This window comes from Strix aluco, chromosome 11 (genome assembly GCF_031877795.1).
Source record: "Strix aluco isolate bStrAlu1 chromosome 11, bStrAlu1.hap1, whole genome shotgun sequence".
NCBI classification, from domain to species: Eukaryota; Metazoa; Chordata; class Aves; order Strigiformes; family Strigidae; genus Strix; species Strix aluco.
In genome coordinates, this window is record NC_133941.1 from 551,665 (window position 1) to 566,955 (window position 15,291).

Genomic DNA, 15,291 nt, shown 5'->3' on the forward strand with positions numbered 1-15,291 from the left:
GCAATGCTGCAGTCTACAACAAACACCCAAAACTCCTTTTTTGAGCCCTAAAACACTTCTATCTTCCTCTTACCATGGTCAGAGCACAGGCAGCTCCCCCCAGCACTGGGGACCCTTGCCCATGGCAGGCACCTGGACGTGCTGCCCCGGCACTCCTCTAATCCCAGCTCAGCCAGTCATTAGCACAAGGGCAGCCAGGAGGGCACCACAGCCCTGCACCGGCAGGACTGGCCAAGCCTCGCTGTGCCCAGGGGTGTCACTGTGCCCCAGGGTGTCACTGTGCCCCGGGGCCCCCTGCCCAGACTATTGCCACAAGAGCAGGCACGGCAGGCAGCTGCCTGCAGCACCAGCTCACCACCGTGCCACGCGTGACGAGGCTGGGGGATTTTGGCGCTGGGAGATGGGAGCAGAGGGGCAGAGACCCACGAGAAGGGCAGCACTCACACCATTCCATGCAAGGAGTGGAAAAACTTTATTAGCAGGATGCAAACACAGAGTTAAAACCTGTCCTGGGGACTAAAACCAACCCAGACCCTGAGGGCCCAGCTGGAAGCAGGATGGGGGGGGGGGGGGGGGGGGGCGCTGTCCAGAACCACCTATGGGGCCTTCCTGCCCGCTGCAGGGGGGGCTGCCTTCCGCAGCCCAGCCTGCCCCTGGCCGGCTCCTGGGGTCGCCCGGGGCTTCCTCGCCTTGTTCTGACCCCCCTTTGCCTTGGGAGCATCTTGCTGTGCTCCCTTGGGCACCTTCTTGCTCTTTCTCACCAGGGCCTTTCGGGGCCCCCTCACCCCAGCACCCCCAGGGCTGTCACCATCACCCCCTCCTGCATCCTCAGCAGCCAGAGCTGCAGGGGGCACCGAACCCCCTTTGCCGGGGGCCCGGGTGCGGCCGGCAGCTCGCGGGGGTTTTGCTCTATCACTCTTGGGCTTTGCTGCTGCTGGTGGTGGGGCCTGGAGGGGAGAAAGCACTTCAGGCAGCTGCCACGCCATGAGCCACCCACCCTCCCCGCTGCACCCTACTCACATCCACGGGCTTCGCACTTGGCTTCGGCTTCGCACTTGGCTTCTGCTTCGCTGTGGGCAGCTTCTGCTCCACGGCACCTGCGGGAGATGGGGGGGTGGGTGAGCCCAGGCAGGGGCCCCTCCATGGGGCCAAGGCAGCCTGGGGTGGCTCGTGGCTCCACCAGCCCTCTACCGTGCTGTTGCACACCTGACACGGGGGCCCGTGGGCGCTTGGTGGTCCCTTTCCGTCCTGGCTTCGGGGGCTCTTCTGTGTCAGGATCTGCCTGGCCTGGTGGCTGCTTGCGCCGTGGCTTCTCAGGGGCTAACTGGGGGCAAGAGAGGGGTGGAAGCGGGGCCAGGCAGCACCTCAGCCCCCAGCCCCCCCACCTCAGGGCCAGCAGCCCCCTGCTCACCTTGAAGCGGCCAGTGGCCCCCATGGCAGAGGAGTTGGGGGGCCGCACCAGGTCCCCGCGGCTCAGCCCCTTGCTCAGCGCCTGCTTCAGCAGGTACTTGAGGCGGACGGGGTCCACAGCAGGGTACTTGGCCAGGATGAAGCGCTTGATGGCGATGACGGAGACGCCCTTCCTCTGGTCCTGGGCCCGCAGCGCCTCGATGACCATGTGCAGGGTGGGAGGGTGAGGGGACCGCCGGCCTCGGGCCAGCAAACCCGGGAGCTGGGCTGTGCCAGAGGCTTTGGCTGCTGGAAGAGGCATCTCCTGGGACCCAGGCCCAGCCCCAAGGCACTTGTGCCCCCAAGGGCTGCAAAGCCCTCCAGAAGCCAAGCAGCCACAGCCCTGCTCAACCCTGTGGCTTCACAGGGACCACAGCCACCAGCCCCATGGTAGCCACAGCTCTGCCAGGAGCCCACAGCACTCGGCAAACCCCTTACCCATCTGAGGCTCCATAGCAGCACACACTTGCCCAAAGCCCCTGGCCCAGGCAGCCCCAGCTCTGTTTACAGCACCACTGCCCTTGCTCACAGGCTCACTTCACTTCCAGAGAATTTATCTGATTAGCACCCAAACTGCAGGGGCTGGTTAGCACCTGTTAATTGCTCCAGTTACCGCCTGAGTGGGAGCAGGTGGCTGGGAAGCCAAGTGCCCTTTGCCAAAACTTTGTGAGGGGCTGGAGGGAGAAGGGGCATGTCTGAGCAGAGGGTTTGGAGAGGGACATGTCTGTGTCATGGCCGTATTAAGAACAAGGCCTCCGGTGATCCTACAGATGCTTTCCCCACCGTTGCAGAGGCGTTTGTGCTCCTTTCTGTTCTGCCCACACTCACAGGGCGAGCCTGTCACGACCTGTTCTTTGGTGTGGGGACAGCGTGAATGTCCCCAGCCTGGGGACTGCTGTGTTTCTCCACAGGGCACCGTAGGAGTTGCGAGGCTTTCCTATGCGTTGCCTGTCTGAGGAAGGGCTGGGATTACACAATGTCAGGGCCGGTTCGTGGCCCGACTCAGCGGACACGTTACTGCGCCAGCGTATGTGCAAAGCGCTGCCCAGAAAGACCTTCATCAAGGTCTGCGCCTATGTGCTGAGCCCAGGGGCCAGATCCAGCCAGAGGACTGAGGGTCAGCAGGACCCAGGTCTGGAGCAAGGAGCTGCGAGAGGCGCCCAGGGCCCCACACACCCAGCTCCCCCCAGACCAGCACTACCAGCCTGTCCCCTGCCCCATTTCCAGTCCATTTCTCAATTCCCCAGGAAGGGGACAGTGGAGACACGGAAGGGCTGCAGGGGCTGGCACCGTGGTGGGGTTGGGGGCGTCTCCTCAAACAACCTCCTCCTCCTGGATCTGACCGTCCCCCCTCGGGCAGCTGCGCGATGCCTCCGGCACCTGCCTGGGCTGGCAGGAGGGTCCCAAACCCTCCCTTGCCCCTACCACCACCAGCAGCCGCCGCTGGGCCGGGCACTGCGTGGGACAACAGCCCGTGGGCTCAGGGCCAGGCCGTGACCAGCACGTCCCGGGACCAGCCCTGCACGGGCAGGAAAGCCGCGGTGCTGAGCATCGCAGGGCTCCCGAGGAGCACAGCCTCGCGGATGGCAAATAAGCACCAAATCCTACCTCCTCTTCCCTCCAAAATCAGCTCCCAGATTTGAAGTACATGAATCAGACATCAGCCTAAACACTGAATTATTCATAAGCCTCTAATCTTTAGATTTCACTGAATATGCAGAAGTATAGATAAAAAAAAAATAATGAGAGAATTGTACTTGCAAATTGCTCTTTATTAAAGGTTTAACTTGCATGGGCTCCATACATTCCCTATTAGAACTTGCAAAGCTGCATAGGATTAGAAATCAGAGAGGATAATAATGTACAAAAATAGTTTCAAATGTTGATAACACTGAACAGCGAGAAAAACATCTTATTTGTATAACTGAGCTAAAAATAAAAATGAAGAACACTGCTACAATTGCAATATGCCATCTTGTAGTGCTTAAAACATATGTCGACGTCTCTGAGCCATATGCTCCCATGTCTTGCCTGCTACAGCGCGGAGGGAAGCTTAGCGATGCACCGCTCAATCCTCAAAAGCACAAGCACTGGCCAAAACCTCCTACTTGGGCTGATGCCAAACTGGTTGCAGCTGAGACGGGGAGGTGGCGGGGACGGGGCAGAGCGCGTGCCCCGGGCGATGCCTTAGGACCAACGGCGGGACTACAGGGAGAGAGGGGGTGCATCCTGCTGGGGGGGCATCAAGGGGGGCTGCTGCTGAGGACACCGCGTGCACGTTGCTGGGCCGGGTACCCGCGGGAGCGAGCACCCAGCCCTCCCCGAGCGCATCCAACCGTGCGTGGCCGTGCCGTGCCGCGCCAGGTCCCCTCCATGCCGCCCGCTTTGCTGGGCAGGATCCGCGGCCATCGCCTCCGCGGCATGGAGGGGCCTGCGCACACCGGTCTCGCGTCCCGTCCCCCCCGGAGGGGTCACGGTGCCTCCCGGGGGCTTCTGGCATGCTGGAGGTGGGGCAGGGCTGGAGCTGGGAGCACCTGGCAGGGCTGGGGGCACCTTGCAGCAGCCAGACTTGCCCCCCGGGCGGCCGGAGCGCGGCAGGGCCGAGCGGCTGGGAGGCACCGGCCGGGCTCCGCCTCCTGCGGCAGAACCGGGAGGTGGCCCCAGCCCCGGCCCCCGCAGAGCCGGGCACGTGCCCCAGCTGCTGCCGGGCCGTTGAGGTGGGGCGAGGGAGGCGAGGGCGGCTGTGCCACGGCCCGGGGCTCACGCGTGGCAACGCGGCCATAGCGTCAGGCACCGGGAGCAGGGGGAGCGCAAGCTCTCAGCAAGTCAACAGAAATGCACGGATTTACGCCAGTGGAGGAGCTAAGCCTTTGCATTTTAATTACAAAACGTGTGTACACATTTACAGCCTTGTTCCCAGGGTTCCTAGTGCCAGGAGAGAGGAGCCCGCACCGCGGGGCCGGGGCCGTGGCAGCGGTGGGGTGAGGTTCATGCTCCCGGGGCGGCGACGCACACCCCGAGGACTGGCCACTCCGGTGGGGCCTACGCAGGAGAGACCTGGCTGGTGGAGACGGAGGAGGTCTCTGTCTTGCCAGCAGACGTGTCCTCGTCACCCAGCGGGTTCTTGCCGCAGCAGAGGGTTGTGATCATGCAGTTACGGAACTGGAAGAGAGGGAAGCCCGGGGTGAGCCAGGCAGCTGGGGCAGCGGGGCTGCCTCCGAGCCCGGCAGAGCTGCTTGGAAGCCCCCACCACTACAGTGCCATGTCGGTGGAGTCTCTTTCCCTGCTGCCTGCCCTGCCTGCTGCCCAACCTGCCTGCTGCCTGCCCTGCCTGCCACTCGAGGCTGGCATGGACACAGCCCCAGCTCCTCCACCGACCCAGTGCCTGTGTCATTTCGGACAGGATGGGCTTGCATTGATGAGATTTATGCAACACCAAGGATGAGTGACACAGTCGCCCTCCTGCGTGCCAGGAGACAAACTCCCCCCACAGCCCACTGGTACCTTGAGGTGCCATAACTCTATAAGCTGTTACAAAGCAAAACACAAAAGAAGAGATCACCTGGCATCCTGCCAGTTACCTGTTTGTTCATTATGATGTAAATCACAGGGTTGTAGATGGCGGAGGACTTGGCAAAGAATGCCGGGATGGTCATGAAGATGGGCCCGAAGTCCGAGCCCTGGTTGGTGAAGATGTAGAAAGCAACGCTGGCGTAGGGGACCCAGCAAATCAGGAAGGAGATGACCATGATGATGACCATGCGGGTCACTTCCTTCTCTGCCTTCTGGGTGGTGGCAGACTCCTGCTGCTGGGCCGCGGCCTGTGGGCAGAAGGGAACGGGAAGATGAGGGAGCTGGGGAGGGCTGCGCCGGCCCGGGAGGCAGGGTAAGGATTGGGGTACTTGGGCTGCACATCTGGAGCTGGCTGTTACCGGCTTCGTGGAGGGGCCGCCTGGCCCCCCAAGGGCCCCGTCTGTCACCAGGCTGGAGCCTGGTGTTGGCCCCTTCCCTGCACCGGGGCTGGAGGTGGCCCCTGGCCCACTGCCACTGGCAGGTACCCACCTCCTTGACGGTGCAAACCAGGTTCCCATAGCAGAAGAAAATGACCGTCAGCGGGATCGTGAAGTGAACCACGAACATGTAGATGACAAAAGATTCGTTGTTGACCTCTGGCTTCAGCGTGTAGTAGTCAATTCCGCACGAGCACTGCATGCCCTCGGGGATGTACCTGCAAGGGGAGCCAGGCGGGTCAGCGGCCAGCTCAGGGGACCAGCTGGGAGCCACGGCCGAGTCACCCACAGCCCCAGGCACAAAACCCGCCCTACCTGGACCAGCCAAAGAGCGGGGGAGCTGCGCAGGCCAAGGCCATGACCCAGGTGAAGGCAACGCCCATGATGGCGTGGTTCTCCCCAAAGCGGAAGTTGCTCATGGGCTTGCAGACCACTACGTATCTTTCGATAGCCAGGACAACCAACGACCAGAGAGCAATTTCACCTGCACCACGGAGAAAGAGAAAGAGGGACACAGGGGCTTAGAGCAACGGGAGGAGAAATACACACTGATGGCAGCATGAGGCCTCCTCGGACTGTTGCTCCCGAGGAAGACCCCTGGCAACAGGTAAATCCCCAGCAAGGGTTCGGAACAACGGCCAAGCGCAGGTGCAGTAGGAAGGCATGAGAAGACACCTTCCCACTGCACCGCAGACCCACAGGAACCACTTGGCTGTTGTGTTTTGAGATCCACAGCTGCATCCTCCTGCTCATCCAGGGCAGCACCTGCGAGCCCACAGTCCCGCTGGGAGACGCAGCGAGCACCCGTTGTCCCAGGATTGCCCCTCGCTACCCACAGATTCCCTGGAAACTTGTGCCACAAGGACCAAACCAGTAAAAGTTGCCTGTGGCTGAAGGCTGAGCTGAATGGAGGAGGGGATTTTTAGACACATGATTTTTATTTAACATCTGTTTCGGTCAGAGCCTGGCTGGCGTGGGGAGAGGCAGCTTTGCTAGCCTGCACCAGCACGCACCGCAGCAGAGCAAGTGACAGACTCAGCCCCACGGAACAGGAAGAACAAATTTGTCATCTCTCAAGTCAGACAGCAAGCCAAAAAGATGTGCAAATCCAGCAACTGCAAAATCTGCTGCTGGTTGCTTTTCATTGCTGCACTTGTTGTTCTCAGGATTCTGAGCAGGTGGCTACCAAAATAACATCCAAAAAAAGCGCGTCATTTGTCACTTTCTTCACCTCCCACCCTGAAACACTGCAACTGCCTTGGCCCGCAGCAGCAGCAGACCAAGGACCTTCCAGATACCATGTTTTTCCAAGATCATCTGGGCATCCCCCCTCCCCCTCCTAAAATCTGGGGCAATTCCTGGCAGAAGATTTTTGGATATTTGGAAATCTTACCGCCCAGTGTAGCAAAGAAGCCTTCGATGTAGCACCCTGTTACTCCAAAGACAAAGTACCCATTCATCGAAGTGTACATGGTGGTCGTGAAGCCTCCAAAGACCATGAAGAGGTCAGCGACTGCCAGGTTCAGAAGGATGTAGTTTAGAGGCGTCCGGAGCTTCTTGTGCTGGATGGTGACGTACAGCGTGAGGAAGTTGATGGGGAAGCCGAGCAGGATCAGCATGAACATGTAGGCAGCCAGTGCCGAGAACTTCCAGGGCTCAGCCAGGTAGTACTGGGGGTACTCGAAGGGGCTCCGCACCACCCCAGTCTTGTTGGACATGGGTACGTAGAAGTCTTGGCCTTCTGTTCCATTCATGGTTGCGGTTTGTGAGGTGCCTTTTGCTCTTACTCAGGGGTTTCTTTTGTGCGCAGGGTGATCGCTTCTGAAGTGGGGCTCCCGCCACCTCTCAGCCTTCGCCGTCACCCCAAGAAGTGGCTACGCTCACCTCCGCAGGGCGCCCCTTATAAAGTGCCCCCTGGGGTAAGCTCCAGGCATTGGTGTCAGCGCGATTAGGGCTTAGAGAATTATTAAACATAATCATCCAGGGGTAATTGGCTTTCCTGGGCTGGTATTAAGGTGACACCTGTTTCTGGCCCACGCTGTCATTGTTGGAGACCATGGTTCATGGTCACATATAAAGAGGTAGTTCTGCACCACACCTTTCATTTGGGGAGGGGGGGGGGGCCCAAACCGGAGTGCAGCTCCACTTGCACACTCACCCCTCAGCATGGCTGCGCTCCCCAGGGAGCCAGGGTCTGGGGTGGGCCCCGCACCCATGGCAGTCTGCACCCCACGATCCAGAGCTGGACACCCACATTCCCCGGGGGGAGGCACTGGCCTCTCCTGCCCCCCAGGTCCCCAGTCCACCCTCCATGGGCACTCAGAGGCGTGCTGCCTCAGTTTCCCCACAGAGAGGTACCAGGAAGGGGACGCGTTCCCGTCAGCTTGCCGGCGGATGTGCCAGGGGAAGGCAGGGCACGCGGGCACCCTGCTCTTGGCCACGCTTTCCCAAGGCTCCTGGGCCAAGCTTTTGGCACTCGCCAACAAACAGCAGCTCCTTTCTGTCCCCCACTGACAGGAGAGAAGTTTGCAGTTCAAGGGGGGCTGCAGAGGGTGGCTGGGCTGGGTTGGGTTGGTGCAGTGCAGGGTAGTCTGTCAGCGGTACAGGGGTGTCCCAGGCCCGTTCTTACACCGGGAAAGTGGGTCCATGACAACAGCTGGTCCCTGCCAGAGCCGTCCCCACTGTAACCACCACTGCCTGCGGGAGGGCGTGCAGGCAGCACCAGCACCCCCAACCCCTCTTCTATGTGCTCTCAGCCACCTCTTTTTCTGCTACAGGGCTGGGCCGGGGAGGTTTGAACACCACAGTGAAACACTGACCCTGCTGACAGGTTTCCAGCTGCACCATCTCCCCTGTGCCCGGCTTTGTACGTGGTTTGGGTTGTGCCTATTACTTTGGTAACAGCTAATAAATGACTGAGTCCGTCTGTCCGGCACAGGTGTCATTCTGCACTGGTGCTGGAAGGCTGCTGGAGGGAGGGTCGGAGCTGAAGGCAACACTCAACCTCCTCTGCTCACTGACAGACACCTTTGGTCCCCCTGAAACCTTGCAGAATCACCAAACTCCACAGGAGAAGCCTCTTGGGAGCCTTCCATGTGCTCCCTACCTCTCTGCCTCCCCCCTCGATGCACTCAGTTGTGCTTGAAATGTTCTTTGTGCCAGCCCATGACTGAGACAGATAGTATCTTTTCTTAATTTTTCAGAGGCAACAAGACATGTACAGCAGAGTGAGCAGAGCGAAGCCAACTGCAGGGGATACCTCTTCTGGAGAAGGTGGTTCCTTACAGTTCACACCATCATGATCAAGCTCCAAAGCTATTTTCCCCTGTTTATCACCTTTCTCATTAGCAGGTGGTATCATTCCAGCAGGGACCAGCTGGTTCCCTGCAGAGGCCAGGCAAGAACTGGGGGGACAGGTGCTGGAGGGGACCCAAGCACCCGCCTCCCCTTGCTGTTTTAGCTGCAGCAGGGGGCTGAGCTGGGCGCTCCTCCAGCCCGGAGGGGAGTGGGTGACTGCAAGTGCCTCACCCCGTGCAGGGGGACGTGCCAGAGCCGCTGGTGCTTGCGAGGTGGGCAGGAGCTCACCTCCTCTTAATAAACTTCCTCCAGTACCAGCCCAGTTTTCACCAGTGTTAGTCTGGCACATGCAAAATGAAAAAAGCACAAAGCGCTGTTCTCTCTTTAAAGAGGATGCCAAGCTGGGAAACCTTCCCTCTAAGTGGGGAAGGTCTGAAGGAGCTGACGTGCTGGCTGCAGCCAAAGGCAGGACACCATCACTCAGGACAGGCCCAAAGGTCTTCAGCGTGGACATACCACATCCTCACACACACTTCCCTCGTCCCAAGTCACTCTCAATTAACTTTTCACACACATTGCCAAGGCCAGAGCAGTGCCACTGTCTAATTGCAAATGCAGCTGTTTATAGTTGTACCTGGGCATACAAGAAGGATTAAAGGTTTATCTTCCCAATACACAAATATGCCACCTTCAGCTCTGATGCAGTAAAGCCACTGCTGAGGTTAGCAGCCGCTGCCCAGGGCTTAGGGCCCGGCGTGCGTCACCACTGCAGTGCGGCAGCGGGACAGGCGAGCGCTAAGGGGGTACAATGGTGCAAACCCAAGAAATCCCTCGGCCAACCACTCCCAACAGCTTCGGGAAGAAGTGCCGTGGTGGGAGTTGTACATCCAGGGACTCCGCACCATGAAGCTACCCGAGAGTGTCACTGGCACAAGGCAGTCTGGAACTATAACATCTTCACAGTGGATGAGATGTGTCGAGTTGTGTTTTTGCCTGGAAAAGCCCAATACGCTTTTCAAACCTAGACTGTATTCACAGTAGTGCTTAAAAAAAGAAAAAAAGCTTCCTTGCTTGATCCTTTTTGTCTCTGTGTCACGGCAAACCCTACCTATTTATTTTTATAATTTTTCATTCCCACTCTGCAAAGCCAGCTCGGTTCTGGGAGAACGAGCTTAATTCCATTCTGGCTCCCATCTCAAACAGCATCATTTATCCACGCCAGCCGCAAAGTCTTCACTGCAAACAGTGACAGATGAGTGGTAATTGGAACAGAATCTTTTTGAAGCGCCAAATTAAGAAACTTGGTCAGGAACCACCGAGGGACTCAGAAACCCCACAGGGCCGTTGCAGGGTGACACTTTCAAGAGGAACTCCGGCAGACACGGAGACATCACTAGTCTCAGGTGCAAAGTGCTGCTCCAGCACCCAACAGCCTCAGCCAGTAAGGGGAATATCATTTCCCTCTCAAAACAAAGGGAGGCTGTGACAGACGGAGTGTCACAACAACTACAGAACTCACGGCAACATGGACACAATTTGTCCTGGGTTGAAGCCAAGAGACCTATTGCTCCCCAGCTCTTCTCCAGCCCAGCCAGTCACTGCGCAAGTTCTGCCCCGTCAGGGCAAGGGCAAGGACCCACGCGAGCTCCTGGCGCTGCAAGAGCTGAGGGGAGGGCGGGAGGTGTGGAGCTACCCCCATTTTAGTAGCGCAGCAAGCTACAGCCCTTCGGCTTTCCTCGGCAGAGTGAAGAACCCTTCCCAGCTGTGGGGAACCACTGGCTGGCTGCGAGCCCTCAGCTGCTTTCGTGTTCCTGGCAAATAGTGCCCACAGATGCAGTCCAGCCCCTCAGGTCAGCCGTGTTTCTTTCGTTAGTGGTGAACACGCTGATGTCACCAGGATTACGCAGGCAGCAGTGGGCGGTTGAGGTCCCTGTGTCTGGGCAGCGTAATGTGAAATGCCCATTTCCAGGCACAACCTGGCATTCTGCACTTCAACAAGGGGGAATTCTACGCAGATTAAAAGCTTTGCCCCCGCTCCTCAGTGTGGCTGTGAGATGGCCCTCAATGCCAAGAGCAGTAACTCTTAAGATCACATTTTAAGAGTTCTAAACTCTAGTGCTGTTCTTGCCTAAGTGCAATAGAAAGAAAATCAAGCCCAGAGGAAGCAGCACTATAGCAAATTCCAAGACAAAGAGTAGTGAAAAATAGTCCCATTTATTTGAAGATCTGTCAATAACGGGTACATATTAAGGAGCAAATCCAGTCCTAACACAAGTTGGAGTAAAAACAATTACTTCAAGGTTGAACTTGACCCTAGAAACATTCCTGTAAAAATCTGTGGCACTTCAGCTGCTTGCCTGCAAAATGTAGAGGATATTCACAAACGACAGACATCATTATAAAAAAATAGTTAGATTTCTTCAACTCAGTTCCACTCTTTTGTACAAAATGGAACAAGATGCCCTAACTAAGCTCTTTAGGAAAACTCTGTGAGTCCAGGAAGTGCTTTGCCAAGCCAATAGGGAAGTCTGCTCGTGGAGGTATAAGATTGCTTTTCTTCATTGGTTTGACTCATCTATTCTCCGTCGACAGAACGGACAACAATTATGCTGGAGTACGAGAAGCTCGTAGTCTTCTGTGTGAAACATCTGTTAATTGGGAACAGATTTAGGGACAAGTTAGCCTGTGACTTGCTCAAAGAAAATGCAAACTGAGCTCAATGGCTTTGCTAGGGCACAGACCTTTGGGCCTCTTACTTTCAGCTGCTTTAACGTACAGCAGCAAGCATTTCAGAGACCACTGCCAATGCTGCTGAAGAGGCACAAACCAATTAATTACTTCTGCAGAATGAAGGACAAAAATTAGACAGTTTCTGTGTAAGCAAACGTGACTCAATTCCAGTATTTCAAACAGTGATTCTTGAGAGGGGAAGGAGAGGGAGAGGGACTGAACCACAAGCTAACTTAGTTACTGACCAACTTTCCCTGCTAGGCGAGGCTGGAAGTCGGAGACAGAGCAGAAAGAAATAAATCTGAATCACATTTGCTGTTCAGCCCAGGTTTGCTCGGGAGACTCTGGCTTGCTGTCAGTGCAATGTCTCAAGTTCAGCTACCTCAAAGTTTTCAGAAGGCGGCTGTTCCTCTGGGCATCCCACAGCTTCGTTTTCGGTTTTCATTCCCTACTCTGCCTCTACATCATTCAGGAATTTGTTGAATACATTTTAAAGAACAAGGTTTCAATTATAAGAATTGTTTCAGCCATAGGGTTCTCGGTAGGGTGTGGTGTTTTTCTTTCTTTTTTCTTTTCCAACCTCTCCATGAACACACTACCTGAAAACACGATGGACACATGGTAATGGAGGCATCGGGTAGCAGGGAGCGGTAGTACTGCCAGCGCAGTGGCTTTGGCCAGCGTTTAATCAGGACGTCCCTCCGGCTCATCGACTGGAGGACAGCACGATTCACAATCACTGGAACAAATTCTGAGCCTCCTTGCTGCAGGAGAGCAGGTTTGGAAAGAATTAATTACCAGCTGCAAAGCCCTTTGAGGATTAATAAGGTCTTGAAAGAAGCAAAGTAAAATTTGGTAGAAAAAGCGAATATAGAATCGGCCTGAGTCTGGTCCCACCAAACTCACCACCAGTTCTGCCAGTACCTTCAGCGACAGCAGCACCCAGCCACTTCTCTGACTTTGTTTCAGCGACCTTCTATTATTTTTTTTACCACAATTCCTTGCAAATAACACCTATGCCCACAGTCTCTACTCAAACTTCACAGCAAGGACTGTTTTACAGGTATATTGCCTAGACACAGAAATACCCTGGGGGCAATTGTATGATAATAAAACCAAATTCCAGGAATGATTACTTTAAGATCTTTGTTGTTTTGTAGTTTTTTGTTAGGTTTGGTTTTTTTCTGGCATTTTTTGTGGCTTTTTTTGGGGGTTTTTTGTTTGGGTTTTTTTTTTAAATTTTTTTTTTTCCCCCCCAAAGAGGGGGTTAACTGGTAAACCCGTTCCCCCTCAGGTGCCACCCCTCTCTCCCAGCCCCCTGCTTTGCACCCCTCGTGCAGCAGGCTTTGTAACACATTCACACCAAAAGAGCAGCATGGACTGTAAGTTACAATCTTCTATTCATTTCTGTTGGTAGCAAGAGAGAAACAACTGGAAGATACAGGTAAGGCTCTTACCACAAAGCTCAGTTTTGCTGTAAAAGGATCATCTTCAGTAATATCTGTATTGTCATCGAGCCTCAAACTCTGTGCATCTAGATGCATTTCTTAAGGAAGAAAAAGAGTTCCTATAAAATTAGCAGTCCTCACAGCAGCAAGCACACAGAATAAACATGAAAGCATACCAGCAGGACTGCTATCCTTGCTGCTCCAGAGTATTTTCAAGCTGCTCCAGTGCCCAGATTATTACAGAAAGTACTAGAGAAGGGCTTGCTGTGATTCACAGCGACTGGGGGAATTTACTATTGCAGCTGCTGTAGAGCAGCAAAGCTGACCACAAGGATGACATCAGCTCGGCCTTCCTTCCCTCTCTGCCCCCTCCTGACAGATGACAAAAAGCAAATGAAGCAACCTCCTTAAATTACATTTTGGGACAGCTTTAGTCAGAAATTGTGTTTTCTTGTGCATTACTCTGCACCTCACATTATATGCCCCCAGAGCAACTGGTTTACAAACCAGATTCCAACAGGAATGGCCACGAAGAACATCCACACTGGCTGCCCTTGGCTAAGAGAAGGCAAGGGAGCTGTCATCAGGAGGGAGCAACACACTTCAGATTCTCCCCATTCCTTACAGGAAGCAGTTCAAACAGAACAGGTAAAGGATGGTATTCCACTGTTAACAAGAAGTATTTCACATGATTAGAAACAAATTGTCCTGACGGCAAAGCTTTATGAAAATATTAGGCTTAGTTAAACCATCACTTTGGTGGTTATCCTAACTTGAAAAGGAAAGATGATGCAACTGTACTCACAGCAGTCATATGAAAAAAAGAAAATTTTCAGCCTAAGGGGAAAAAAAAAAATTAAAAATTGATACTTTTTTCCCCTAAGAAAAGGACTGGAAACCAATTTTAATCAAAAGGATACTGTCAGTCATCATCTCTTTCCATTTATTCTCTCTTTTATTCAATCTTGGAGCTTCAAGATCAATGAGAGCGACAGCTTCTTCATCCGTGATGCCATCTTCCAAAAAGAACTCAACCAGATGCAGTACTTCTGAAGGGTGAGAAAAGCAGGGAGCACTGACCTGCTAGAACTCAGAAAATGCCTCCTAGAAGATACTGTGCCCCTTAAGAAATAACACCCTCTGCCTTCCAGGACGGTGGTGTTCTGCCCACACGTTCTCGTGAAGCGCGTTAAATTAAATAAAATTAAAACAAACCAAAACCCCCTCAACTTCTCAAAGGGCTGCATTTGTGTTAATAAGACACTCTGTAGATTCAGTGTCTCGTAACAGAGCAATGCTTCACTGCTGCTGCTATCTTGCAATGAAATCCAGCAATCCCCGGGACAAGAGGCAGCCCCTCAGTCAAATCCAAAAAACACTAAAGGAAAGATGTGTTTGTCCAAATAACATTGCAGAGAGAACAAATTAAGCACTAACCTACTCCGTTCAGTTAACATTTATCTACTCAAGAAGCACAAGTAAATGCGATATTCCAACGCACCATAGGAGGAAGCCGAGAAGACAAAAGGTTGTCTGCAGTTAATGCAGACGTTCCCCAAGTTATTTAGCAACGGGTTGTTGGTGGAGCACCTGTAGCACAAGGGCACAAGCTCCTGCAAAGACACACACAGAGCACAGGAATCGTAAACAGATCAGCTCGTCCCGAACTCTTTGTTTCCAGTTAAATATGTGCTCCTTGGGTTTACACCACTGGTGTTACATTAGCGCTAATCTGGAGAAATACTGCTGTGAAATCGGATCCTTTAACATCTGAAAATGCTTTCCCTTTTTAAGAAAACAGCAAGTTTTCACATTAAAAATAGCTGTCTTCACCATTCTAACAATTAAATTTTCACCTTGCAGTAACAGAAGCAGAATTCTGCATCAAATACACAGTGACAAAAGAAGTCGAAAAGAAGGTTACCAAAGCAAAGTTTTTTGCTCTAAGGTTTGGTCAAATTCAAGTTCTCCAATTAATTCATCTCTCCTTTTCAAGAGCACAGTTATTTTAGGCAGTTCTTAAGATTGTGCTTCTATTATTTCAGGTGGCCAGGTGCATGTTCCTTGCACAATACATTTTATTTTTAGCGAGTACTCCGTGAGACACGGCTTTATAGAGCACTGCAGAAAGTCAGACTTCAGCTAAAGAAGAAAAGGTGTTAAAATAAGACTTGGGGAAGGAAGGTCATTCAAGGGATAGGGGGAGGAGGGAAGGAGTGCTCAGAGTGGGACAAATGAAAGTGACCTCCAGCTGGAGAGAGAGACAGAGACTGTGGAGTAATTGCGTGTGGATCGGAGAGAAAAGGCTTGAAAGAATTAATAGGCAGAGATGCAAGACAGCAGAGGGAGGATGGAAG

General features: G+C 54.1%; 3 protein-coding genes across 6 annotated transcripts in view; all 3 read right to left on the reverse strand.

Moving 5' to 3' along the window:
* Window positions 1-590: 590 nt before the first annotated feature.
* H1-8 (H1.8 linker histone) lies at window positions 591-1,903 on the reverse strand. The gene is made up of 5 exons (XM_074836781.1): window positions 1,888-1,903; window positions 1,412-1,695; window positions 1,207-1,324; window positions 1,021-1,097; window positions 591-947 (listed from the first exon to the last, which is right to left on the reverse strand). The coding sequence occupies exons 1-5, from the start codon at window positions 1,901-1,903 to the stop codon at window positions 597-599; spliced, it is 846 nt and encodes a 281-aa protein (XP_074692882.1). The 3' UTR covers window positions 591-596.
* Window positions 1,904-3,200: 1,297 nt separating this feature from the next.
* Window positions 3,201-7,337, reverse strand: RHO (rhodopsin). The gene is made up of 5 exons (XM_074836777.1): window positions 6,853-7,337; window positions 5,775-5,943; window positions 5,512-5,677; window positions 5,031-5,270; window positions 3,201-4,611 (listed from the first exon to the last, which is right to left on the reverse strand). The coding sequence occupies exons 1-5, from the start codon at window positions 7,211-7,213 to the stop codon at window positions 4,492-4,494; spliced, it is 1,056 nt and encodes a 351-aa protein (XP_074692878.1). The 5' UTR covers window positions 7,214-7,337; the 3' UTR covers window positions 3,201-4,491.
* A 3,618-nt stretch (window positions 7,338-10,955) lies between these two features.
* IFT122 (intraflagellar transport 122) overlaps window positions 10,956-15,291 on the reverse strand; it is a 32,599-nt gene continuing 28,263 nt past the window's right edge. For 2 of the 4 annotated variants that reach the window (XM_074836773.1, XM_074836776.1), the window contains 5 exons: window positions 14,436-14,547; window positions 13,855-13,983; window positions 12,944-13,020; window positions 12,086-12,250; window positions 10,956-11,404 (listed from right to left, as the gene is read on the reverse strand). In XM_074836773.1, the coding sequence (XP_074692874.1) occupies window positions 11,315-11,404; window positions 12,086-12,250; window positions 12,944-13,020; window positions 13,855-13,983; window positions 14,436-14,547 (573 nt within the window). In that variant the 3' untranslated portion in view covers window positions 10,956-11,314. Of the gene's footprint in view, window positions 11,405-12,085; window positions 12,251-12,943; window positions 13,021-13,854; window positions 13,984-14,435; window positions 14,548-15,291 lie in introns of those variants that run through there. The other 2 variants (XM_074836775.1, XR_012624771.1) reach the window with 2 other exon arrangements.

What these genes read in the sequence shown, in the direction of transcription:
- RHO (XM_074836777.1), bottom strand. Translation starts at nt 7,213, where the DNA reads ATGAATGGAACAGAAGGCCAAGACTTCTACGTACCCATGTCCAACAAG. An exon ending in CTTCTTTGCTACACTGGGCG is followed by an intron (nt 5,944 to 6,852) that starts GTAAGATTTCCA and finishes TCCGTGGTGCAG; the next exon opens with GTGAAATTGCTCTCTGGTCG. An exon ending in TGGTTTGCACCGTCAAGGAG is followed by an intron (nt 5,271 to 5,511) that starts GTGGGTACCTGC and finishes TTCTGCCCACAG; the next exon opens with GCCGCGGCCCAGCAGCAGGA.
- H1-8 (XM_074836781.1), bottom strand. An exon ending in GGGCCACTGGCCGCTTCAAG is followed by an intron (nt 1,325 to 1,411) that starts GTGAGCAGGGGG and finishes TCTTGCCCCCAG; the next exon opens with TTAGCCCCTGAGAAGCCACG. An exon ending in CAAGTGCGAAGCCCGTGGAT is followed by an intron (nt 948 to 1,020) that starts GTGAGTAGGGTG and finishes TCTCCCCTCCAG; the next exon opens with GCCCCACCACCAGCAGCAGC.